At 34.3% G+C, this 27894-nt stretch overlaps 1 protein-coding gene across 2 annotated transcripts; it reads left to right on the top strand.

Annotated features, from left to right (window-relative positions):
- The first annotated feature begins 3247 nt into the window (after positions 1 to 3247).
- On the top strand, positions 3248 to 27894 carry LOC106071648 (kinetochore protein NDC80 homolog). Of its 2 annotated transcripts, none has more exons than XM_056033529.1 (16): positions 3248 to 3265; positions 8732 to 8962; positions 10062 to 10170; positions 13349 to 13435; positions 14026 to 14211; positions 14843 to 14929; positions 15115 to 15208; positions 15911 to 15999; positions 16596 to 16740; positions 17483 to 17688; positions 17890 to 18036; positions 21820 to 21909; positions 22887 to 22979; positions 23444 to 23583; positions 25174 to 25276; positions 26265 to 27894. In XM_056033529.1, the coding sequence occupies exons 2-16, from the start codon at positions 8766 to 8768 to the stop codon at positions 26394 to 26396; spliced, it is 1905 nt and encodes a 634-aa protein (XP_055889504.1). In that variant the 5' UTR covers positions 3248 to 3265; positions 8732 to 8765; the 3' UTR covers positions 26397 to 27894. The 2 variants fall into 2 exon arrangements, with proteins under 2 accessions (XP_055889504.1, XP_013087258.1); XM_013231804.2 differs by lacking the exon at positions 3248 to 3265 and adding an exon at positions 3937 to 4074.

Below are 27894 nucleotides of genomic sequence, written 5' to 3'. Positions count from 1 at the left end.
CATCTTGCATCCTGTTCTTCTTTCGTTAACAAAGTTTTGCCTTGCTTGTCTTTTATTGGTGCCCCATGTCCACTCTTTGCTCCAGTGAGATCTCGGACAATGCGATGGAGGGGTTTTGTGTCATTTCTGCTTGCAGCTGCTTGTGCCTCTTGTCCCTTCTGCTCACTCCAGTCCCATTTATCTCGCCGACAGCTTCTCTTTACTTTCAGATCTGCTTCCCTATAGGCTTCTTCCGCTAGGCTGCGATCCTGTGTTTTATTTTTCTGATCTCGTCTACGTTTGGCCTCTTTCCTCTCATCTATCAATTTCCATGTTCTGTCTTGTATTCACCGTTCCTTGTATGAACCTCGCCTCCTTCCGATAACTTCTTCCGCGCACCCAATAGTGGTATCTTTGAAGTTGGCCCACTCTGCTTCAAGGGTCAATATATCTACAAGAGCCTCAAAGCGGTTCGTTAGTTTCAATTGGAACTGTGCTGCAGTATTGCCGTCTTTAAGTTTCTCTACATTAAATGGGCGGGGTCGTGTGGCTCGTTTTGGTTGGCGTTTCAATCGGAGCTTACATTTGCCACTGACAAGGTAGTGGTCTGAGCCGATATCCGCTCCTCTGCGGGTCCGCACGTCTATCAGAGATGACCTCCATCGTTTGGAGATGCAAATGTAATCTATCTCGTTGAAGGTTTCTCCATTTGGTGATCGCCATGTTTTGTGTGTATTTGTTTGTGCTTAAAATATGTGTATCCAATTGAAAGGCTGTTGGATGCGCAGAGAGAAATCAAGCGCTCGCCATTATCACTGATGTTTTCTGCAGAGCCATATGGTCCCTTTAAATATTCAAAGCCAGTTCGGTTGGGATTGATTTTGGCGTTAAAGTCTCCCATCAGTAGAATTAGGTTGTGAGTAGGTGTTTAATCAAGAGTGGTTTGTAGTTGATTATAGAAATTATCTTTGATGGTATCTTCTGCATCCTCTGTAGGGGCATAAGATTGGATGGTAGTGACTTTGATTTGCTTTGTTAAAACAAATGTTATTAAAACAAACAATAACATATGCTTTTAAAAAAAATTCTACTTCTACTGCACTGCATCATGGGCGTAGCCAGCCCCCCCCCCCCCCGAAATGAAATCCCCCCCTCCCGCGCCGTTCGGCGCATTTGCTGGCAAGCTGTTTCCACACAAAAATCTGTCACTGGCAATGTCCGAAGCCTCTTCCCACCTGCTCTGAGAACCTCCATGAACGTGTGGCGCCAAGTTGTACTAGGATGTCATCGCAACTTTTATTATGCGTAATTCATTTTGTCGAAGAACATGTCCCGCAAACCTCATGCGACGCTCTGTCACAACCTTACTAATAGGGGTCCCACTTCGGCATAGGATTTCCTTGATTTAGACCCGATCTCTATAAATGACTCCTATAATCCGTCTTAGCCATCTTTGTAAAGCCACATTTAGTGCTTTTCAGTTTCATTGCACTTTATTAATGGAGCGCAGCCACTGGTAGACATGTGTAACTTCTCTTGACTACGATTTTGGAATTAGGTGACTATTTTGCTTTATATGTTATATAGAAAAGGGAAGTTTTATCGTCAAAATCATCTGTTGGGGGGTTTTAAACTAAAATATACCTGGAGTTTTTTTTTTTTTTTTTTATTCAAAACCACATTTAGCTACGGTCATAGAATTTGGTGACTGTAGTTTGCTTTAGAAATAACATTGAAGAGAGAGGCTTTCAACCTTTAAACGCTCTGTAGGGGGATTTTAAACTCAAACCCTTGAGGGGTTTTAAACTTTTAAAAAAGTCATCTGGAGGAGAGGATTTGAAACTCAAAACCCCCCATTGGCTTGGCTACGCTCAAAGAATTTTAGTGTGTAATTTGCTTTTTTTTTTATATTGAAGAGATATTTTTTTAGCATCAAGCCCCTCTGAAGGGAAATTTAAACTCAAAACACCCAATAGGCTTGGCAACGCTCAAAGCATTTTGATTGCGAAATTTAAACAAAAAATTTTTTTTAAGATTTATTTTTTAGCTTCAAACCCCGCTGGCGGAGGGTTTAAACTAAAAACCACTCTGGCTATGCTCATAGCATTTTGAAGGCGTAATTTGCATTTTTTTAATATATTGAAGAGGTATTTTTAGATTCAAACCCAGCTGAAGAGGGGTTTAAATTCAAAACCCTTTTGGCTACGCTCATACAATTTTGAGTGTGTAATTTGCTTTTTTATATTGAAGACGGGTTTATCGTAAATTTTGGAGAGAGGTTTAAAATAAAAAAAAAATCTTCCTTAGATGTGCTCTTGGAATTTGGGGATTGTCGTTTGCATTTTTTTTTTGTTTTATAGAAGAGGGGGGATTTAAATGCAAAACCCCTGGTAGGGGGTTTTAAACTCAAAACCCCCTGGTAGGGATTTTTAAACTCAAATCCCATGGAAGGGGGGTTTAAACTCAAAACCCCTGATATGGGGTTTCAAACTCAAAACCCCTTGGTAGGGGGTTTTAAACTAAAAACCCCCTTGGCTGTGCTAGGGCAAGTGATGGTTTATTATTACAATTTCACCTAAAATAAACAAAATTAAAGCAAAAGATCAGTCTAGTTAAGTCCGACACCCCCTGAGGGGGGATTTCATTTCGGGGGGGGGGGGGGTTGAGCCCCCAAACCCCTCCCCCTGGCTACGCCCATGATATATATATATATATACACACACATATATATATATATATATATATATATATATATATATATATATATCATTTATAAAAGTCATCTGACTTCTTACAGATTCTTGGCATTATTTAAAATGCAGAGGACAAAGTAGCTATGTCTTCTTCAGTCGATTATAAATTTGATGTAAACATTTAGAAGGGGGTACAATAAGAGACGTGAGGAGACAGAAAGTATAGGCTATATGTGTATTTTAGTGAGTATAGGCCTATACTGTTTTAGTTATCCTTTCATTTGTTTCTACATATATCTATTTGTTAAATATTCTGTGGCATGGCATTTTACGTTTCGAGAGACGATCTTTTCCCTTTGCAGCTTCTTGTGTGACTAAAGAGGCCAATCCTTGATCTGAGCGAGATAGAGTTATCCCTCCATTACTCTACATATGCTATAATAATTTAATTCCCCAACATCAGTAACTTGTAGTTCCATGGTAGATCTACTAGCTGTAAGAAGCTACAAATCAACGACCGAGTATTAACAAGAAAAGAAATTTTTATAAAAGTGCTCAATAAAATTATGGACAATATTTAAATAGTACTATTCGTAGGTGTCACCTAGGTCTAGAAATAAAGTCTAGAGACTCTAGATAGAGTTTATATTGTCTGCTGTTTTCTTCTTTTAGTGTCCTTTTTAAGTTTTAAGACAGCATTTGTCAAACTATAAGCATAGTGGAGCTACTTGCGGACAAATGTGTGTGGTTTATTTGGTCATTTTAAGGGCATAAAATCTGCTGAGATGAAACGATTATCCTTTCTCTTCCTCTGGAGCCTACATGTATAGGTTCTCTGAATTTTAAACAACTTAGATTAAGTTACATCTATAGGCCTATTCTGTCTATAGGCTACACTATAGGCCTATTTATATATATATTCTATATTATAAATATATTTATAATATAGAATAATATAAATCTATATCTATTAGGGCATAAATATATTTTTTTTTAATTACGCGTCTTTTATAATATTTTAACCTAAGGCTTAGATCTAGGTCAGTGATATAATATAATATAATATAATATAATATAATATAATATAATATAATATAATATAATATAATATAATATAATATAATATAATATAATATAATATAATATAATATAATATAATATAATATAATATAATATAATATAATATAATATAATATAATATAATATAATATAATACAAAATTTTAACCTAAGGCTTAGATCTAGGTTAGTGATATTCGTGCATAGTTTAAAGCTTCCGGCCGCGATTTTTGTTTTTCCCAAAGCGCTGTGTTTACAAATATTGCTAAAAATCAAAACAATACAATGAGTGACATAATCTAGATATCTAGCTTTAGATTCTACCTAAAACTGTAGATCTAACTGTAAGTATAATCTAGATCCTCTAACTAAACTTTACTAAACTAGATCTAGACTAGATCTAAATGCAAAATCATTCTTACCCTATGATTAGTATGATATGAGTATTATGACAGATATCATTCAGATATGCCCTAGCCCTATCATGATCAATCATGCCTCCTACTCCTAGCTATGGCCTATGGCAATGGAGTATGATCAGTATGAGTATGACTTTACTGTTTACATTCATTATTCAACAAAATGTCAAAAAGCTTCTTTTACTTTTACTTACTTTTAGTTTTTAGTAAATAAAGAGAAAGGCAAAGGCTTAGGAATCCTCCTACTCGTAACTCTGAGTCCTACTCCTGCTACGCCCGGTTATGTGTGTCATGTCACGTCATGTGTGTTACACTGTAACTGTATCACTGTATGATTCAAGAATCAAGATACTCTAGAGTCTAGAGTACTCTAGACTCTAGTCTAGATCTAGAGATCTAGATCTAGACTCTAGATAGACTTATAGAATGACTAGTGACTAGAGTAGATCTAGATCTAGTAGTAGATTCTCTAGTACTACTTCAACTACACACAAGACAACTTCACACGTGATATTCTGACAAGCAAGTGTTTTTAAAAAACGAAGCAAAAACAAAATTTAAAAACAATGAACAATAAATCAACAAACAGTTAACAGTAACAGTACTAACACCATGTCCTTGGGTTTGGAAGTCTAGCTTAGTAGCCATGCTTTTCAAAACTAGATCTATATCAATAATATCATGAGTATGTCTAGAGTAGTAATAAGTCTTATAAACATTCTAGATAGCACACAGCAGCTAGTCTAGCTGCCAGTCTAGCAGTAGCAGTTTATAGGTTAGTAGAGTAAGGATGTCAAAGTATGAAAGTACCCACAGTCTAGCAGACTAGAATCTAGAGAAGATCATAACTCTTTCTACTCTAGATCTAGTGTACTCTAAATCTAGTCTAGTAGAGAGTACATTCGGAATGAGTCTTATGAGTAACAATGTTACATGTATGATGTATCTAGATCTAGAGTGACTAGAGTCTTTATTTTTAATTCATACAAAAAGTAAAATTGAAAAGTCACTAGAATCTAGATCTAGAATCTGGAGAAGTAGAAGACAAGTCACTAGTCTAGATTAAGATTCTAGATAGAATATATCTACTAAATCTAGAGATCAAGTATTATTTATTTTTATTAGTATAGTTTTAAAAAGTATAGCTACTAGAAGCTGGCTATATATTTTGTACTATAGACTATAGCATCTAATTCTAGATTAATCTCTAGAGATTAAATTCTAGATTTTACTTCTAGTTCATAGTAGATTTAGCTCTAGATCTTAGTTGTCTTAGAGAAACTTATAATTTTATATACTAGTCGACCGGCGCTACGCCGCTATTTTGCAGGGCTGGTCTTAAGCCACTGCAACCTAAAATAAAATGCAAAGACGCATTTATTTTCTGATACAAACTCTTAATTTTCACTTATTATCTGTATCCCTACCCAAACCTGGCCCCGCGAAATCCGTTTCGCATAGGGCTCCACAATGGTTAAGTCCGCCACTGCTATTTAGTGACGGGTAAATACAGTGTAGATTACTTGTTCTCTTTCCATGACTTCTTGGTCACAATGGTTAAGTCTGGCCCTGCTATTTAGTGAAGGGTGAATACAGAGTAGATTACTTGTTCTCTTTCCATGACTTCTTGGTCACAATGGTTAGTCCCGCCCTGCTATTTAGTGAAGGGTGAATACAGAGTAGATTACTTGTTCTCTTTCCATGACTTCTTGATCATAATGGTTAAGTCCGGCCTAGCTATTTAGTGACGGGTGAATACTACTTGTTCTCCACCCCTCTTTTTTTTTTTTTCGCCTCTTAAATTACGTGTAGGGTAACTGTAGTCTGTCCGACTTGCGAAAATAAAAGAATGATCTTTCCATTACGTGGTGTCCAAACTCTTGAGCCATGAAGAGAATTATATATATATAGATATATATATTAATTTAATATATTATTTATATCTATAGTTAGATTCTAGAATCTACAATTATTTCACTTTAAATGCTCAACGTTAAAGTCATTTTTATGGTAATCTCCTATCTAGTCTTACTCCTAGTCTAGATTTTGATCTGAATTTAGTATTTAATTTTAGAATCTCTCTGTATTTGTCTATAATAATCTAGAACAGCAGTTCTCAACCTTTTTAGCTTGTCGACCCTTTTCTACATTTCCCTACTCTCTGCGGCACCCCCCCCCACCCCCCCCCCCAATGCAAAACTATTTTGGTTTAAAAGCATTAAAGATGTAATAACTTTTCCTTATGTTATAAAATTGAAATCTGATAGAAGGAAATTATATTCTTCAAATATATCTCTTCTTATAATTAAATTACAAATAGATATTTCACTTTGCATATTTATATGAAAATGTGAGATACATGTTGGAGCACGGGAAGTGAGCAGGACAATAGTAAACTACATTGCTACAATATTGTTGCGATTGTCTGAGTTTATTTCTGTTTTATCAGATTAGGGATTCTCTGAACAGTCTTTGCAAGATCACAACTACTGTTATCTTCTGCATCAAGTCTACTACTTAATTTAGATTTGAAAACTAAAAAACTGGAAAAGCATGTTTTGCAAAAATACTTATTTGAAATGGAGAAAAATCGCCATACAGACCTATTGCGATATGACTGCAAACGCTTTTGATTCAGATTATGTAATTGATATTAAAGAGAAATATTTTTTCTCAACATCTCTATTAATGAGCTCAATAAGCTGTCTCTGGAACATCTTCATCTTTGACTGTAAATGAACTTATGGAAAGTGTAAGCAACAAACGGGTTGTCAGGTAGATTTGGAAAGTAGGATGAAATTTCATGCGCATGAAATTAACAAATGTTTATTCAGATTTTCTGTTTGTCGGGCTCACTCTCAATTTCCTCATAAAGAGTAGTTAAGATTGGCAACATGCAACTATTTTTCTAAAATGCTATCTTAGTTTGCCAATTTGAACTTTCATTAATAAGGATCTGATTGTTTCAGACAAATTGAGCCATGTTACATTTCATCCAGACAGTTACCCTTTTAATTATTTGTAATTCTTGTGGCAGTGTCTTTCTTACTAATATTCGTTAATGAATCATGCAGTGAGTTCTGGTGACTTTTTATAACTCATTCTTTACCAAACTTTGAAATCAAGACCAACATACTTGTAAAATTGAAACACCATCTGTGTTGACACCATTAATGTTTTTCAATAACATTTTTTACTTGACCAAAAAATCAGATTTTCTGTAATTGTTTCCAGTTGTTTGCAAAAGAGAAACTCAGCTTTAAAATCACAGTCTTTTTAAATATCTGTCTTTACCATAAAGTAATGGATATCCTGTCGACAAAGCTCGGATGTTGAGTATCAAATGAAATTGCATTTATTTCGGCTTCATTGATTCAGCTTATAGAGCCTTGTTACAACTAACGCACTGGGATTTTTCAATTTCTGTTTAAACTATTGAAGTAAAACCATATCAACTTTATATTTTCTTTTCTTAGTGTTCTTTTGTGCAAGAACCACTGTCATGGGGGTTTTCCATAATGAAAATATTACCTTCAATAACATGTAGGCCTATTACTAAACGATGGCGTATTAATAACTTTAACGAAATTGCTTTTTAATTTCGCCAGGACGTAACCATTGAAATAATATAGATATTGTAACGATGTGGTCTGCATTATTTTACATTCTACATTAATTTAAACTGTTAAAAATAGTTAAGCTGCGACAATTCAAATGTTTGAGATCATTCTGTTTTTTGTCTAAAACATCTTTCCTAGAATGACAATAAAAAAAGTAACTTAAAATGGAAAAAAAAGTTTGTACAATATAAAGTTTTACATGTTAGAATAGACAAAACCAATCCATATTTTCCATGGTCTTAGATGACTTCTGGCAAATCGTCAATTGACCCCCAAGGGGGTCATGACCCACAGGTTGAGAACCCCTGATCCAGAATATATTATTAATAGATCTAGATCAAGTTGAGATAAATATTCACTGTTCAGACTATTCTTCTACTTCTGGTTGACTACCTGGTCATGACAGTCATGTGCATTTGTGTATGCATTCTGGACTGTCTTTCTGTGGTTTGAACCCTGACTGTTACGATCCCCCATCATCCTATGTAAGGTTTGGGCAAGGATGTTATTATCTTCTAATTTGATGAAACATCAGAAACATACAATGTAACAAAACATTTTGTAAACATTTTAGTAAATTTAGATTCAATTAAAGCTAATTTAATTGAAAGTGAGTATGAGCTCAATGGAGGACTATTTTCAAGTAATAATTGAAGTTACAATTCTTAACAGTCCTATATATATATATATATATATTATATATATATATATATATATATATATATATATATATATATATATATATATATATATATATATATATATATATGTTTAGTAGTTAAATATTTAGTTAATGTATCTATAGTATATATATATATATATTTTTTTTTATTGAATTACTAGACTTTTATTTAGCATTACTTGCTCTTTACTCAAGCATGAAATGCAATCTTTTAAATTTTATAGAGACTTTTAATTACAAAATATTTGTATTGTACGTTTTTCACAATATTTACTTAAAGCTTCACTGAGCCAGGTTGAAAAATCTAAAAGAAAATGAGGAAATCATCCATTGGGGGGCCTCCTCAAAGGGTACGTGCTGATAATACAACTCATTCAAGAAATCCATCTAGAGAGAGGCCATCATTGATCGGACGACCCTCCATTTCTGGATATGGAAATTCAAGACTTTCCAGTTATGGGAACCAGCGACAATCTTCAGTAAACCAGTTTTCAGCTATTCCAAAACTGGGGTAAAGATAAATATTTATAAATAAATTTTATATCAATTAGATATGCTTTTTTTTGGGGCAGTAATATACAAATTATGCATAATTTAGCAGCTTGGGTGGACAGCTTGCAAAGTTTTAAAGAGGCTGTCTTGCTGACTAGATCGAAGGTCCCTTATCTATATAATTCAGTTCATTAAACGCAAATGTACAATGGCATCCTTTGTTTTCTGTACTTTTCCTGCAGCTGACAAATGGAGAATATCATGTAAATTGTGGATAGACCTGATTAGCGAGTTTTTGTAGTCTTGGAAGTAATCAGTGTCACTTGGGTAAAGACTTTGCTTACAATACTTACGAAGCTGTCGCTTCTGGCCCCTTTGTTCTTGTACAGGGTGACGAATTTAGCATCCCGCAGGTCCTGTGTCACAGCACCATCTTGCGAACATTCACAGAGCAGTTCTTGTAGAGATTGGCGTAATGTAGCTTTTTACTAGGCTTTTGCATACACCCATCTTGTCTACGGTTTGGTTGAGTTCTACTATGTTGGGTACTTCATCTAGCTCATCCATTGTGGGTAATTCATTGTTAGTGTTGAGGGCTGAGGTAGAGACTAAAATTGTTGTTGCGTAGAGTTTGGAGTAGCTTTCAACCCATCTGTGCATTTGTAAGCACTTGTCCGTGATGATTTCCTCAGTGGTTGATTTAAGAGGTGCTGACTTGTTTTGGTAGGGTCCAAGAGCCTTTTTGATTCCGACATTTGATTCTGATGTTGCCTGTTTGGGCTGCAAACTTAATACTTTCACTGAGCTTTACCTAGTATTCGTTGGCTCAGATCTATGCTGTCCTCTACACTGTGTCTCTAGCTTCTTTCAGAGTTAACAGGTTTCATTGAGTAGGCTTTGTCTTGTTTGTATATATCGAGTGCATCCCTCTTTGCTCTGATGACAGGTGTCATTTTGTAATTTTTCTTCAAAAGATGTCAAGGAAAGTCTTTTGTATGATGGATTTAAGGTGTTCCATTTTTGTGTTGTAGTTGTGTTCAAAAGATTATGCAAATTAATTGTAAGCAAATTAATTATAACCTAACTTATTCATGCACTAATATATGTAATTGATTTAGGCGTCCATCAAGTGGTATTGGTGTCAGAGGGAGAACAGATGTTATAAAAGACACAAGACCAATTTATGATAAAAAGTATCAAGCTCAGTGCATCAGACAGCTTTTAGAGGTACTGGAAATGGCTAAATTTTTTTTACTCAGTGCCATTGATTATTTACAATTAATGGTACTTGACCTTTTGTAAAAAATGCTTTCTTATGAATTAAAAAAAATATTTAAATAAATTAAAACATTTACACATGGTCATGGTTTATAACATGAACTCAAGACAAATTTATTAAGAACATGTTTTTACTAATGATAAGTTATGCAACATTGTAAAATACAGTATTAACAAGTTTTAATTTAAAAATAACATTTGTCAGGCAGCTGTATGCCACGAAAGTAGGATGGTCTCACTAGCATACATAACTTTTGGCTGTATGATAGTTATGTAAATGTTTTTTTTTTGTTTTTTTTTGTGTGCTTTCCTTGAGAATATTTTGCTTTTAAGTATGTGGTGAGTGCTATTGAACGCTGTGTTACCTGAAGGTATCCTCTTCTTTACTTGTATGATTATGTGATTAGGGAAATGTATCCTTGACATTTAGAAGTTTCTACTTTGACAAAAAAAAATGGTAAATAATTTTAATATTTTGTTCCTCTGTTCAACTCTTGTCAATATAAGATGTACTTAGTTTTTTTGTCATACACCTTAAGTCCTGTTAATAAAGCAACATATTTTTAGTTCTCTAAAAGCTCTAATAATATCAGTGATGTGCTCTGCATTTGACTTTACTTACCAAAAGTGCAGTAAGAAAACTGAGCTGCCTGACTACACACTAACAGAAATATTTTAGATTCAGTAATGTAATGGAGACTGTAAAGCAGCGGTTTTCAACCTTTTAAGCTCGACGACCCCTTTTTACAATATCCCACTCTGCCGCAACCTCCCCACCCCATACACAGACGTACAGCAATAGAAGAATAGACAATAACAATCCTTATTTTTGATGGTCTTAGGCGACCCCTGGCAAATCGTCAATCAACCTCCAAGGGGGTCGCGACCCACAGGCTGTAAAGACTCATTGGCCTCCTTCAGTCGTAGAACGACTATGGTTCATCTCAGAGCACACTTCCTCATGTGGCTGTGGAGCCCTATTTTGGAGAGACACTCCTGTCAACAGATAGCGCAGGTTAAGGTGGCTTTTGCTTCGGTGATAGAGGAGCTGGCCGTTTTTCGGATTGTGCGTTTTTCTTCCTGGGTTGAGACCCATGTACTTTCACTGTCCATAGCTTTCTTGGTCACTGTCACTCTCCACCTGTTGCGGTCTAGAGCTATGTCTTCCCAATTGTCAGTATTGATGTTCACTGATTTGAGGTCACGTTTTATTACATCTATGTAACGGAGGTGGGGGCGACCAGTTTTTCTTGTGCCAGTCGCGAGTTGACCATAGAGGATGACTTTCGGGATGCGCTTGTCCTCCATCCGGCGAACATTTCCAAGCCAGCGCAAACGGCGTTGTCTGAGGGCTGTAAAGATGCTGGGAATACCTGATCGGGCAAGGATCTCAGTATTGCACACCTTTTCTTTCCATGTGACATTCAAGATCCTACGGAGACATCTCAAATGGAATGAGTTCAGTTTTCTCTCTTGCTTTGCGTAGGTGGTCCATGATTCACTGCCATACAGCAGTGTACTCATAACGCATGCCTTGTAGACTTCCATTTTGGTCACCGTAGTTAGCTTATGGTTTTCCCAAACTCTTGGTCTAAGTCTAGGGAATGTCGAAGCAGCCTTCCCTAAGCGTTTTTTCATCTCCTCTTCTAGAGACAGGTCATCTGTGGATCCCAGATAGCAGAATTCATTTACGGCGTCCAGCTTGTTATCGTCTATGAGGATGGAGGGTGGTGCTGTAGCAGGTGGTCCCATAACATTTGTTTTCTTCATGCTAATAGTCAAGCCATATTCTTTACAGGCCTGAGAAAAGCGGGACATTAGTGACTGAAGTTCCTCTTGCGTGTGTGCCACTACCGCTGTGTCATCCGCGAATAGCATATCTCTTATGAGGGTGGCTCTGATTTTAGTTTTGGCCCTCAGTCTGGCAATATTTAGGAGTTTGCCATCAAATCTGGAATGGAGATAGATGCCTTCAGTGGATTTGTCAAACGCGTTGTGGATTAGCAGTGAAAATAGTATTCCAAAGAGGGTTTGGGCCAGGACACATCCTTGTTTAACTCCGCTGTTTATACTGAAACTTTCAGAGCTGGCACCGTTGAATTGCACTGTACCCATCATATTTTGGTGGAAAGATATGATTACATTTAGTAGCTTGGGTGGACAGCCTATTAACTGTAAAATTTTAAAGAGGCCATCTCTGCTAACTAGATCGAAGGCCTTTGTCAGGTCAATAAACGCAATGTACAAAGGTATCCTTTGTTCTCTGCACTTTTCCTGGAGTTGGCGGATGGAGAAAATCATGTCAATCGTGGATCTCCCTGAGCGAAAGCCGCATTGTGATTCTGGATAGACCCGATCAGCGAGTTTTTGTAGCCTGGGAAGTATCACTCGAGCAAAGACTTTGCCTACAATACTTAAGAGGGTGATTCCACTGTAATTGTTGCAGTCACTTCTGTCACCTTTGTTCTTATATAGTGTAATGATTAAGACTAATGTATTAATTAATGTAATAAGGAGATTAAATCCATATATATATACATCCACATCTCTCATTAAGTAGCAAGTAGCATTTATTCCCCTTATTTTGATATTAAAAACAAAATAATTAAACACCAATAATTAATTAACTAATTGATGTTAATTTCTCATGTCTTGTCAGGTGCAATGAATAATTTTGCAAATTTTCAACTTGTTCCAAGAATGGGAAGTGGGAGAAAAAACATGTTCAAACTTTTTGCCAGACAGATATATGTTTGATATAAGCTTTGTACAAAAAATAAATATATTGTATTTTCGGCTCATAAGACACATGAAAGGACTCATGTATATATGGAGGGAATATACTTGTAGTTCACTTTCTTTAGCCAGACCACAGGAAACTCATTGAATGCACCAATTGTATTTGAACTGACACAATTGTTCTTTAAGATTTTTCCATCTATTTCATAGGTTAAAAAAAAAGAGTTCAAATGTTATTTTAAAAATATAAAAAATTTCCTAGTTTTCTTTTTGGCTATAATGCAAGTCAGATAAAATATATTTGTATTGCTGTTATGCTGTATAAATAATAGTATTATAAAAAATACATTTTAATTGTTTTGTTTTTTTATGAATTTTTTTTTTCTAGTTTTTGATAAGCCATCAGTATCCACATCCTATTTCACAAAAGCTCCTGGAATTGCCCAGTGCAAAAGATTTTTTCAAAATCTTTGAGGTAATATAGTGTCAAAGTGATTATGTATAATATTAAAGTATTCAATCAAACTGTTGATAAATAGGACATTATATTCATATTATGTAAACATTTATTCATCATACATGTACCTACTATACCATTGCTTCTTTGATGGTGAAAGTTAAAAGATAACATTAGAAAGTATGCATTTTGCACTTATTGTTTAAAGTTTATGCTTTTAAAATGATTTTGTTTTGTGCTGAAAAGCACATCTGCCTTAATAATACAACCCATCTTAGTGAAAGAAAAGACTCTAAATCTTCACTTTGTGGTGATATTCCTATTGTGTGTATCAGGGTGTTGGAAATTTACCAAGGGTAAAAATAACCCCATTTGCCTCTTCCATTTCCATTTTGTTAAAGACCAATAAGAGTGGAAGGCTTGGATTGTACTTTCCCAGACAAGAGGTCTAGATGTCTTTCTAGTGCTCTTATATATGTTGTTAAAAAAATCATCACTCTAAGAATAAATGTAATGAAATTATATCAATGATCTTAACTTTATAATTTTTAAGGAAATTCCTTACATTAGTATATCTGAATGACATATTATTGATTTGTGTTTGTCAGTTCTGTGTTGGACAGTATTGGTTTGGTTATAAACAAGTGCCAAAGATGGAAGAAGAGGTACCTAGGGTGCTTAAACTAATTGGCTACCCTTTCACCATTTCAAAGACTCAGCTAATGTCTGCTGGTAGCCCTCACACATGGCCTCATCTGTTAGCAGCACTCATTTGGATCATTGAGACACTACCTGTAAGTTACATATTCTTTGATGATCTCCATCTGTAGAGTTGAACTTTTGAATTGGTGCAAGGCTCAGAATAGTAAAGTCCTAATGAATCATAAGCGTAGTTGAGGCTGGTCCACTGCTTAAATTTAGCCTTGCAAGATTATCACCTTTGAAATACATACTTAAATATATATGAATGTAAACAATAGAAATATATAGAGACTGAAAACTGTGTACTAACCACAGTTTCTAATTAAAGAAAAGGAAAGAAGTAGATAGAACTATAGCACGGAAAAGGCATACTTCCCTCAAGTGCAATTAAATGGAATTACAATTCTAGTGTTTAGAGGCTAAACTACCACATTAAGAGCATGATTTTCTTTTTATTAGTCATTGTGATAGCTATTAGTGGCTTTCTTGTGACATCTTAGTTGCAAAATTATTTCTACTTTTCCTGGCCACGGCTCTAACTGAAGATATTCAATAATGTTTTAATAAAAGAAAAGGGACTTAGTAAAAGTATGGATAAAAGTGGGAGTAACAATTCGGGAGGGTGAGGGGGGAAAGGTTTCTAATTATTTTAAGTTTAATTCCTCAGAATTGTGTATGCAAATATTTCTCAGTAGGAATAATAAGTTTGTGTTTTTTTCTCAGATGACTGCTCTCAACATTGAAAATCATGGCGGCATTGATGCGTTTATCTTTGAGACATCAGAATCAGAGACTGTTTCTCTAGAGAAAGTAAAAACAAAGAACAATTTGAGCATTGGTTATATCTATAGTACATCTTAAAACTTTAAACTTTTTTTTTTTAGCATTTGTTATTTTCTAATTAAAAAATTTTAATGTTTGAAATTTTTAAGAGTACATTTAGACTGGAGGAGTTTCTCAAAATTTAATCTGTTGTAATACTCCATTTGCTACAGATCATCTTTGATGACAGTGTAAGAACATACCTTGCCTTTATGTCAGGTGCTGACACATTTGAAGAACAAAATACATGTGTTGAAAAAATACTGTGTAAGTTCTTTTTATTAGGCCTCATTTGGCCTGACTTGTAGTAGATTATAAAAAATAAGTTTCTAGTTGTATTTAATTTAACTTTATTAGTAACCTTGCTAGCATTCTGTAGACAATACCTCATGACTTCTGATATATATTTATATGTAGATATAGCGCAACCATGCAAATATCTGTTTGAAAGTAGTATAAATATTATTCTTTTATTAAATCTGTATGTTGAAATGGAGATGCAAATAGTAGGGACAGAAGTGTAAAAGTTATCAATATTGATGAAAGCTGTTTTTAAGAATGTTGTCTTTTACAAAGGTCATGGAACATGACTATTCTTTTCAATATTTAAAATTAAATTCAAACTTCTGCTGCTTTGCTTCTGTACACAATCAGAAATGAGGATCTATGACCTTAGGCTGCTTGCAGCACACAGTGCTACACCCTAGAGAACCTGCAACACTGCTGATCTCAAACTGTATTGACACCTGCTGCATAGAAAGATAGTAACAGCTATATGGGTGACATTATTCCAAACATAGCTTAAGCCCAGGCTTTCATCTCATTTCTGTGACATGATCCATTGAAGCTTGATGACTGTGTGTGTGTATATATAAATATATGCAGGAAAGTTTTTTTGTGATATACTTTCAGAAAGAAATTTATTTCAAAATTATAGGGTTATAGTTTTCTATTTTAATGTTTTTTAAGTGCACAAGTTGCAAGGTTTTAATGTTGAAGAACTGAATGATGAAAATACAAGACTTGAAACTGAATTAGCCCTGATGGAACAAACAAAGGTAAACAAAAAAAGTTTTAGATACAATTACTATTACTCTTATTTTTGTATTGTTGTTTTTTTTTACTGAATTCTAGCATTGTAAACATGATTTTATCCCTTATAGTATTTACATGCTAAATTTGATGACACATCACCTTGCAACTATCTGTAACAATTTGACTTATTCAAGTATGCTCTGGAGGTAACAATCAGTAAACAGGTTTTTTGTCAGCTGTCTTGTTGATCCCATGTCTGATATCCTCGGTGTAACATATGGCTGACCCCATCCTGGCTTTCTGCCTACATTTCTCTTACACTTAGCAGTTGATTTGTTTCCAAATAATTGTGTATGTAGACTTGATTTTTGTCCCTTATTCCACAAATTTTAGTTGCTATCAAGTGTCCTTATTTTTGTATATGTCTCTGAAGTTAGTTAACTGTGCCCAAAACTACTATGATAGATTGCAACATGCTGGCCACAGAAATATGTTAACTTAACCTTCCCTATGGATCATGAGGTCTTGGGAGAAAGCCTGCTTACTATTTCATTTTTTTAAATATACTTTTAAAAAAATTATGTTATACTAATAGTATATTTTTTTCCCTCCATAATAGAAAAAAAGGCGCAAAATTCAAGAGGCAATAGAGAATTTAAAATGTGACTTTAAACTTTTATCAGCTCATGTCTCTAACCTCAGAGACTATAGAAAAAATATTGCAGCAGAAAATAAAACTTTGGAAGATGAATTGGGAATGCTGTGTAAGTTGGAAATCTATTACTTTAAATAGTATCCAAAGACATGTATAAGACCCCATTCATTTCTCTGAACATTTAAAGCCTACAATGACATTCTTGAAAAGACAAAGTTTAAGCAGTGGAGTTGAGATGCTTTGGAAAGTTATCAGGCATCATTTTTTAGTGATAAAAAAAAACAACACTACTGAACTATGAAACATAAATTTAATAACGTTTAATTCAAAAGAAAAATGTTATCATGTTTTTAAAATAAATTTATGAAAAAAAAAAACCACCACTGTTTTTCTAGATCAGCGGTTCTCAACCTTTTAAGCTCGACGACCCCTTTTTACAATACCCCACTCTGCCGCGACCCCCCCCCCCCCCTTGCTCACATACACAACAATAGAAGAATAGACAAAACAATCCATTCTTTCGATGGTCATTGGCGACCCCTGGCAAATCGTCAATCGACCCCCAATTTTTTTGGCTATCATTGTTAGTAAAATCACTATCTTAGACTACACTCCAGGACAGAAGAATAAAAAGTAAAGTAATAATACATAAGATACTAAATTATAACTCCCAAATACAAAATCATATTCTGAGATGCAAAGATATTTCTTACTCAGTATTCTACAACTAAGATAATCAAAAGGTTTAACACTTTATATATACTGTGCAAAGTAAAGTACACAATGTCACATTCTCTCCCTTTTCTCCCCCCCAAAAAAAGCTAGACTTAAGTAAATATTTCTTGTTCCAGCTGCCAACCTCCAGTCTGAAAGAGAGAAACTGACCAAATTACAAGAGGTGTATGAGAAACAAAGTCTGAGTCCAGCCGATGTGGAGAGACTGAAGGCAGAGCAGGACAGTCTTAAGCTTGAAGTGGACAAGCTAGAGAAAGCAATTGCTAATATTGATGCAGACATTTGGGAAAAATCTATGAAGCAAGCCAAAATAAATGAAGAGGTTCTTTTTTAAAAAAAAATTTCTAATTATGTGTATTACAAATGAAAAATAGTTTAACAAATACTTTTATTGTTTTTCTTCATATATTATTATTGTTTGTAATAAAAATCATTAGAAGAGTATAGAAAATGGCCCACTATTTTAATAGCTTGTATTTTTTAATTAAATTAAAGAGCTCATCTTAAATTTTGTACTTCTTAGGTAGAGAAGGAGGCCAGCACCTATAATAGAATAGCTATTGGGTTAAAGCTGGTTCCAGAAACCACAGAGCTTGCCAGGGGCAGAGATTTTAGACTTTATTCTGGCTTCTCTTCTGATCCAGTTGGCGCCTTTGACAATACAGTGAAGGTAGTTAGCCTTTTTTTTTTATCATAGACACAACTTTTGTATCACCATTATGAGCTTAAGTGGAAAATAATAAAATGATTGAGTGGGCATGTATTGAAGTATTTCTTCTACCTAACAGTACATTGACCTATATTCTAGAGGTTCCCAACCACCACTTTAATGAATGTTTTTATATATATATATATATATATATATATATATATATATATATATATATATATATATAGTTCGTCCATTGTGGTTCGATGATGACCAATTTGTCATCCAGGGGGCTGAGGGCTTTGCACTGGGGTTTTATGCCTCCTCATGTGGCTGGTGAGACCTATGTGAGCCCGGAATGTTCGGCCGCACACTGGGCAGGTTATTCCAGCTGGAGCTAGTGTCGTTTGTCTTGCTTTTCTTTTCTTGCGTTTTTCTTCTGCCAGCGTTGTTCTTTTTTCCTCAGCAACCTGTGCGCCAGTTTTCACAGCGCGACACCATGATGCTCTGTCATGTGCCTCTGTCTCCCAGGGGCCTGGGTCTATGCTGAACGCCTTCAGAGAAGCTTTGAGGGCGTCCCTGAAGCGCTTTCTTTGCCCACCTTGCGAGCGCTTTCCTTCGCTTAGTTGGCCATACAAGAGTCGTTTAGGGATGCGGTGGTCTTCCATTCTGTAGACGTGACCTGCCCATCGCAGCTGGGACTGCATCAGGATTGTGTGGATGCTTTGCAGACACGCTCTTCAAAGGACTTCTGTATATGGTATTTTGTCTTGCCATTTGACATTTAGTATTTTTCTCAGACATGTCATGTGGAAGTGGTTAAGTTTCTTTGCATGTTTACTGTACACTGTCCATGTTTCTGAGGCATAGAGCAATGTAGGGAGGATGACGGCTCTATAGACCCCTAGCTTGGTGTTTGTGGTGATACCACGTCTGTTCCAGACATTTGTAGACAGTCTGCCATAGGATGCACTGGCCTTGGCGATACGCAGGTCGATTTCATAATCGATTTTTCCATTTCTGGAGAGTGTGCTGCCAAGATATGTCAATTTGTCCACTGCGTTTATATCCTGTCCATTTATAGTAATGCTTGGATCCGAGTAGGCTTTCCCAGGAACAGGTAGATATAAGACTTCAGTCTTGTTCGTATTGATGGTAAGGCCAAAGTCTGAGCATGCTCTTGAGAAGTCACTGACGATGCTCTGCAGATCGTTTTCAGAGCAGGCATTTAGGGCACAGTCGTCAGCAAATAGCAAGTCTCTGATTACTGCTGCATTTGTTTTTGATTTTGCTTTAAGCCGCCTCGGGTTGAATAGACCACCATCAAATCTGTATGATATATTTATCCCTGTTGTTTTCTCGATTTGTGAATGCATCTGTCAGCATAGCGGAGAACATGATACTGAACAGTGTAGGTGCTAGGACACAGCCTTGTTTTACCCCGTTTGATACTTCGAAGGGCTCTGATGGTTCTCCACTTTCTTGAACACAGGCCTTCATGCCATCATGAAATAGTCTCACCATGGTTATGAATTTTTGTGGACAGTCATACTTTGACATGATCTTCCAGAGTCCTTCTCTGCTAACAGTGTCGAATGCCTTTGTTAAGTCAACATATATTGAGAACAGGTCAGCATTTTGTTCTTGGCATTTTTCCTGGAGCTACCTTGCTGCAAAGATCATGTCAATGGTTCCACGCTCTTTTCTGAAGCCGCACTGGCTTTCTGGTAGTAGACCATATTCTATGTGTTGCATGAGCCGATTTAGTAGATGCAACAGCAATGGATTATTACTACTCCAGACCTGTGCTGAACACAAGCTGCTCATATCGAACACAATATTCAGTCTTCCAATGAGAAAGCGTCTTTCCTGGATGCATCCCCGCTGAAGACACTGGCACCTCATAGATTACGTCATCACCAGACAATCTGACCATCAGGACATTCGTGTCACCAAATCTTGCTGTGGTGCAGAATGTGGAACAGACCACCGCCTCATCATCACAAAACTAAACATTCGTATCCAACTAAAGAGACGTCCGCAAAAATCAAAACCCCTAAAAAGGCTAAACACAGCCAGCTTAGCAGATGACAAAACTGAAAAGTCACTTGCAGATGCAATAGAGAACTGCCTCAAGTCCACCCTTCTAACTGAATCAAATGTAGATAAAAGCTGGGAATGCTTCAAAGAAGCTATCTATAGTACAGCATTAAACATACTCAGTCCTATGGAGAGAAAGCATCAGGACTGGTTTGATGAAAACAGTACTGAGATCAGAAAACTATTAGACGAAAAGCACAAGCTCCACAAATTGTGTCTGAACAACCCAAACTCCCAGTCCACTAAAGATGCATTCACTAACATCCGCAAAAATGTGCAAAAACAGCTACGCCAAATGCAAGATACCTGGCTTAGCAAGAAAGTTGAAACAATACAGGAATTTGCTGACAAGCACGATATGAAGAACTTCTACCATGCCATAAACGAAATCTATGGACCCACAAAGTCAGGCTCATCGCCTCTATTAAATGCTGATGGGACAATCCTATTGACAGATAAGGAAGAAATTCTAAAACGCTGGGCAGAGCACTTCGAAAAGGTTCTCAATACACCTTCCATCATAAATGAAGCAGCCATAGACAGGCTACAGCAAGTACCAATAAATGAAAAAATGGATGACCCCCCTACGCTAAAGGAAACCGATCTCGACATTCAACAGCTCGCAAGCGGAAAAGCCCCAGGAGCTGACTCCATTCCCGCAGAGGTCTACAAAAAAGGTGGATTAGCCCTGATTGAAAGACTTCATAAGCTCTTCTTAATTATGTGGGAAAAAGAGTCAATACCACAAGACTTTAAAGATGCCAAAATTGTTCATTTATACAAGCGAAAAGGAAACCGCCAGATCTGCGACAACCACAGAGGAATATCTCTTCTCTCTATTGCTGGGAAAATCCTTGCACGCATCCTACTAAATCGGCTCATGCAACACATAGAATGTTTATATGACATGAATAACATTGCTAAGAGGACATCCCAAAGAAGCATTAGAAAAACAATTATTGAAAAATCATTTATTCGTTCTTTTATTTCAAAAGCAATTTTTTATTGAACAGTTTTCATTTTAACTTCAATAGGAGTCTTAATCACTGAATGAGATGATTGCTCTCAGTCTTGAAAATTACTGCTGTAGAGTCTGTTGCATTTCAAGCATCATCTCATCACTTGGGATTACCAACCAACACACATTTGTAGAGAATTAAATGGAGATCAACATTTCCCTCTTTTTTTTACTTCCTCCCACCCTTCATGTGACACTCACATCCATGCAGTCTCTAGTCAGTTCATGATTTTCTGTGATTTTACATTGGGGTAGGATCATTTCTTTTCTGCTCCAATAGCCAGAAACAACAGATTGGTCAGATAAGATTAACTATAAGCTTATTTTGTGTTCATTGTTTCTCTTCTTCATTTAATTATAGCTGATGCAGAGGCATAGTGAGCAAAACGTGCACAAGAAAATTTATTGGCACCCCCCCCCCCTCCCATTTTCCATGAACATCACATAGAAATATAGGCTTATAAATAAAAAGCATTTAATAATAATATTAAGCTTAGGATTTATAGCCTAAGATATCTACAATATTTTTTTTGTGTGTGCATTTTTCTGCATGTGGCATCGTGCCCCCCCCCCCCCCAACACACTATGCCTCTGAGCTGTTGAAGCCCTCATGGTCCAGCAGGGTTTCTTATATTTATGTCTAATGTATTTCATTTTTCCAAATTTATCTATTTTTCTTTTCCCAGCCAATGTTGTTGACTTTAAAGAAGTCAACAGAGGACTCCATTCGAAAGAAAGAAAAGTACTTATTCCAGCTCAAAGGTGATAATGAACAGGTATATTTCTTGTAATGAATGTCAGGAAACTATGTTCTGAGCACTTAATAAAAGATCCCCTCAGAGTTTTCTCATGATGTTAATAGATAATCAAATGATCTTTTGAATTACTTTTTATATAGCACAAAATTTCATGCTAAAAAAAATGCTCATTCTTTTAATAAAAGATCCCCTCAGAGTTTTCTCATGATGTTAATAGATAATCAAATGATCTTTTGAATTACTTTTTATATAGCACAAAATTTCATGCTAAAAAAAATGCTCAGTGAGCTATGATCCAATCTCTTTTGTGGACATGTGGGGGAGGGGTGCCCTGGGAGAAGGTTTCCATGCTGCCTTTAAGTGCTAAGCAAACACATTTCATCTCAAGCTGGTATTGGTATTTAAGGCACTTTTGTAGGTAACCAAGAGATTTATGTCACTCAGCCACACATCCCACAATTGTAGAGCATTAAAAAAGAATGGGACTTTTCTTTGAGTTTATCTAAACGTGAACTTAAAGGAACTACAGACATGTCTATTTGTTAGTTTAATTCAACCTTTCTTTATAACCATGAAATGCAGTTAAGGCTTTATTTTAACTATTGGTATCTTTCCAAGATGCTTAATTGACAACTGATTCAGTAACAGTTCATTCTTGACAAATGGTTTACCAGTCAACAACTGCTAAACCCATTATTGCTATTAACTAATTCTTTCCAAAAACTAAACTACTGGAAGCCAAATACGATTTGACATAAAAAATAACAAATTTTATTGTGGTCTGCAGTCCATGTTACACAATGCTAACTTATCTTTAAAAAAACAACAACAAAGAAACTTGTAAATTGAATACAGTATTTTTAGTGCACAGCAATTCAGTTCTTAATGAAAATGTTTCAAAATCATGTTCGTTCTGATAAAAAACCTTGGTAATCATAAGAGTTATTGGCAACAATTCTATAAAATACAAAGGCATAAATGTTTTCTTATTCCAGTGTTCTGAAGGCTTGACTGAACTTAAGGCCAATTTGGAAAAAGTTGAGAAAGAACTTCACAGTCTTGATGAGGAAATTGAATCTCTCAAAAAGGTATTTTATCTTCTAAACTGATTTAAGTTACAACAAGTTAGAGACAAATTAGAAAATGGTGAATTAAATATTAAAAAAAATGGACAGCCCTGACTCAGTATTAGTTATATATATTTTTATATAACTAATACTTTCAGAAATTCTAGGCATTGCTTGAGTCAATTTGTTAATTTTTTCTCTATTTTTTTTTTTTTTTTTTTTTTTTTTTAGATTAAATTTAAAAAAAAATAAAAAATGTATAAGCTATATCTTAAAATCACACAGTGTGAGGGTTCTATCATATCTACTGCCTAAACATAATATACTCTAGAAGGGTGCATATGGGTTGAAGTTTTCCCAACTCTGAACAGGTTTACACAAGTGCATAATGGGAAATCTTTACAGATCTAAATCTAATCTACCCCTCTGAAACCAATATTTGTCTCTACTTTGTTTTGACCTTCAATCACTTTTCTATTTGTTAGCTATCCCAATCTGATAAAATGTCTGTCACCAATGAAATTGAAAGTGTACAACAAGAGATCAGAAATCTTGAAGATAGACAGAGGCAAGTGTTAGAAGAAAAGGATAGACTTACAGAGGAGCTCAAAAGGTTAACAGCTATGTAAGTCATATTATTTTAGCTGCCCCCAAAAGGGGAATAGATGCTATTAGTTTTGTGTGGCCTGTCTGTCCATCCCGTTTAGATCTCTTAAACTAGAAAAGATTGTGAAAATCCGACATTGAAATATTTTAGACAATTCAAAGTTCTGATGTAACAACTACTTTTTTCTTCTCTGAAAGCGAAAAATCTAATTGTTTAAATCACTTATGCAAGCAGTTTTTTTTTTCATAAAATTACTCCAGTTTTACAACTATTCACTATTAATAGTAGCAAACACTTGAGGCTCTTTATTAGGGGAGATGACTTTATACCATACTTTTAACACAAATTTATGCAAACGGTTGTAGATTTTTTGTCAAAATATTTTTGTTTATATTTGTATTCTTATGTTATGTAAGTTTTGTTATACTAAGTATTATATTTGCACAAAAAAAAAATGTTTATTATTTTTTTAAAGAGAAAAAATCTATTTAGCATACATATGTCAGACATAATTTACAACAACAATTAATAAGCAGTTTTTCATATTATCGTGTGAACTGCAGTGCTGCAATTAAATAGAAAAAACCTAACCAAAGAAAAAAATAATTTTTTTACGAAAATGTTTTATTCTTGAGGAATAAGAGATTGACCCTTTACAAAACAATTAGATCTATTAGATATTCATTATAAGACATCAGTTAGGCCAGGTTCACTTCACATTGACTTTCACCTTTCCTTTGGTCTGCTGGACCGCTGGGGTACCACACGAGATCAGTTAACCTTTTTTTCTCCATTATTTTCTGTCATTTGTCTTTGATTAGAATTTCATTCTGATAATATTAAAACCTGCCTTTTTACCTGCCTGGGTGGACCACTTCAGGGGCTGATTTTTAGTTTGTGTTTCCACTGTCTTTGTAACCTTGTTTATCTCTTTACTTCGACCTTTCCCAATTGAAAGCTAACAATAAATTACAATAAAATGTACCCTTGGTGTTTTTTAAAGGTTCATCATCCAACTTGTATTATTTTTTTCTTCTTTTTTGTTTCCCATAACAGTTAAGAAAGGGAAGAAAAGACAAGAGAAAAAACTTAAGGGGGAAAAAAAAAGGAAGATGATAAACAATATAGCTTTTTTTTTTTTTAAAGAAAGAAAAGTAAAAAAGAAAAAAAAGAAATGCTATTTTTCTAGAAAGTTTAAAAGCTGAAAAAAAAGCCAATTTTAGGAAGACTGATTAAAATTTAGTTCTTGCACCTTTTTGAAATCCTAAAGTAATACATTGAAATTGAAATCATAATGTACATTTTTAACAATCCACATGCAATATATAAGTAATAAGGATTTCTTTTTATCCTTCCTTTTTTTTTTATTGGATTAAAATACAAATCTAAGTGTCAATGTATTTTTCTGCTGCTTATTCTGGTTCAAGGGGTGTGGTGGCTGAGTGGTAAAGTGCTTGGTTTACGTACCTTTTCAAGTTCAAATCTGGTTGAAGACAGGGATTTCGAACTTCATGAGTTTTAGTTTTATATTGACAAATATTAACCTTAGAGCAGTCAAAGAAAAAAGGTGTGGACTGTCATGAAGACTTACAATGTTTTTACTTGTAGAGAGAATGTCAAGAAAGAGGAAGTAGTGGAACTTACTGCTACACTGGACAAAGATTACACCAAAATTTGTAATGATGCAGAGGATTACAAAAACAGTGTTGAGGTATACACAAATATATTTAAACTTTTTCGTAAAATATTAATTTTAAACATTTATTTTAATATTTTACTATTCTTCTGAAAATAAAGCAACTAACCTCAAACTCAATACACAATACTAACTGTCAAGTTAAACATGATATTAAGTTATTTAATTTGATTCAGTGTATTTTGGTTGTAATAATACAGGGATAGAAATTTCTTAAGTCTAATTACAATAACATCACAACCCAAATCAGAATGAAGAAATTACAAAAGAATACATTTGTTAAGCCTATCCAATTAAGATTATCTATATAACTTTTCCTTTGAAAAAATGAGCCAAAGACTCAAAGACTTCCCAATTGTGTTTCCTTCAATTAATAAAACAGTTTTCTTCCATTTGCACAATTTACCAAAGCCGATGTCACATGAATATTCTTAACTCCACTCCATTAGCTATTGGAGAGCGAATATATGATTTAACAATTACTATGTTTGTTTTCTGGTTGAGATCCTTTGGGCAAATATAACAAATACTTTAAAATACACCTAGATATACATGCAGCATTTATATTTTTCTTATTTTATATACGGTACTAAAACAAACAGATTTTAGACCTATTTCTCAACAAAACTATTCATTCTTTATAAATGCTATTTGTTTACAATAACGTAATATAAAACATATTTGCATAGCTTAAGTCTCAAAAAGAATGGCTGTAGAGTTTAAGTTTGAGCTACACCTGTCTACTCACTTCTAATAATTGTGTTGCTAGTCTTCCTAAGAAATTTCCTTTTAATGGTTTTGTCGTCTTTCTTGAACTGTTTAAAGTAAATTTGTTTTGTATTTTTTTGTGTCTATGAATAGAGCAAAATTGTTGCCATTCTTTTAAAATCTATTAATGTCTTTTTGGAAACATAAAATTAAGTTTTTTTGTTGTTGAACAACGTTCCTGATCTCTAAATTGGAATGTAATTTGTCAAAATGGAATTATTTTTTTTATTTATAGCAACAAATGGACATTTACACAGAAACTCTTCGAGCCAAAGTGATGACCAAACGGGCACATATCAAACAGCTTCAGGAGGAGTCTAGAGATAGAGAACGAAGGCTAGATCTAATGTTTAAAAACTTACACTAAAGTTTATTACACGTTAAAAATTATAGGATGTTTTATTCATAGTAGTGATTCTAAAAGATGAATTAAGAAAAATCATTGTTTGCAAAATATAATTATATATTAATATTTTATGGGGAGAAAAAAATGAACATGGTCACTTAGTACTTTTTTTTTTTTTGTGGTAAGTTTACTATTCTGCAAACTAAATATTGTGTCTGTTTTAAAACATCACACAATGTAATGTAGTAATTATTATTGTAAAAAAGTGAAATGCATTAAAAAAAATTTTTTAAATTAAATTATCTCCAACACATTTTTCTCAATGTGTTGAGAATTGTATAAATTTACTTAAAATTTACACTAAATATACAAAAATACTGAGTAACAATTGAAATAGTCTATTTTTCTTTGTTTTTAAAAGCTTTCATTTAGAACTTTGCATATTCCACATAACTATTTCTCAGTAAAATGTACAATATATTGTTGTTAAAATATTTCTCTTTTGTGTTGTGCCTACTGTTTATATTTTTTTTGGTTTTATTTAGTGATGATTAAGTTTTAGGATAACATTCTGCAAGAATGACAATCAACATGCAATGTTGCCTTCTTTGTGCCTGTGCATGTTTTTTTTTTTCACTATTGTAAGTTTAATTGTATGTGAAAAGAATATTGTCAACAACTGAAAAGTTTTTTAGCTATTTATTGGATGGTATCTTTTCTTGTTTTAAAGATAAACATCTTACAAGTGTCCTATACCCAGAGGAACAACCATCTACCAGTTAATTTTCTTTAGGATTTCAAAGACAAGTCTCTTGCTTTGACAGAGATTTTTTTTTTTCTTTCTGGGAAAGATGTTTCAGTACATTCATTTTAAAAAATGTACTATACATAAAACACATTTTGTTGTAATAAACAGTTGTGTAAAATACAAAGATTTATTGCAATGCTATCAGAATTTTCTATTTGGTATTGAGGATTTTGTTCACATACATAAAGTATGTAAAGTAATTCTTTTTTTTTTTTTCATTATTAATCATGAATTTCTAAATTAATTTTAGTGGAAGCATGCTTAAATTAGACCCAAGTATATAATAGACACTAATTTCATGTATGTAATGTGTTTTTGTGTGTGTGTGTATTTATTCATCTTTTATAAGATGTAAGAACTAAACTTCTTACTTATGTTTTACTATTGTATTTATGTATAAAGTTTATGTTTAGTATGAGCCTTATTAAATTTGAGTCATTTAAATTGACACACTGAGCCTTACTAAATTTGAGTCATTTAATTTGACACACTGAGCCTTACTAAATTTGAGTCATTTAAATTGACACACTGAGCCTTACTAAATTTGAGTCATTTAAATTGACACACTGAGCCTTACTAAATTTGAGTCATTTAATTTGACACACTGAGCCTTACTAAATTTGAGTCATTTAAATTGACACACTGAGCCTTACTAAATTTGAGTCATTTAAATTGACACACTGAGCCTTACTAAATTTGAGTCATTTAAAT

Source organism: Biomphalaria glabrata, chromosome 6 (assembly GCF_947242115.1).
Source record: "Biomphalaria glabrata chromosome 6, xgBioGlab47.1, whole genome shotgun sequence".
Classification (NCBI taxonomy): domain Eukaryota; kingdom Metazoa; phylum Mollusca; class Gastropoda; family Planorbidae; genus Biomphalaria; species Biomphalaria glabrata.
This window is presented reverse-complemented; position numbering and strand designations above follow the sequence as displayed.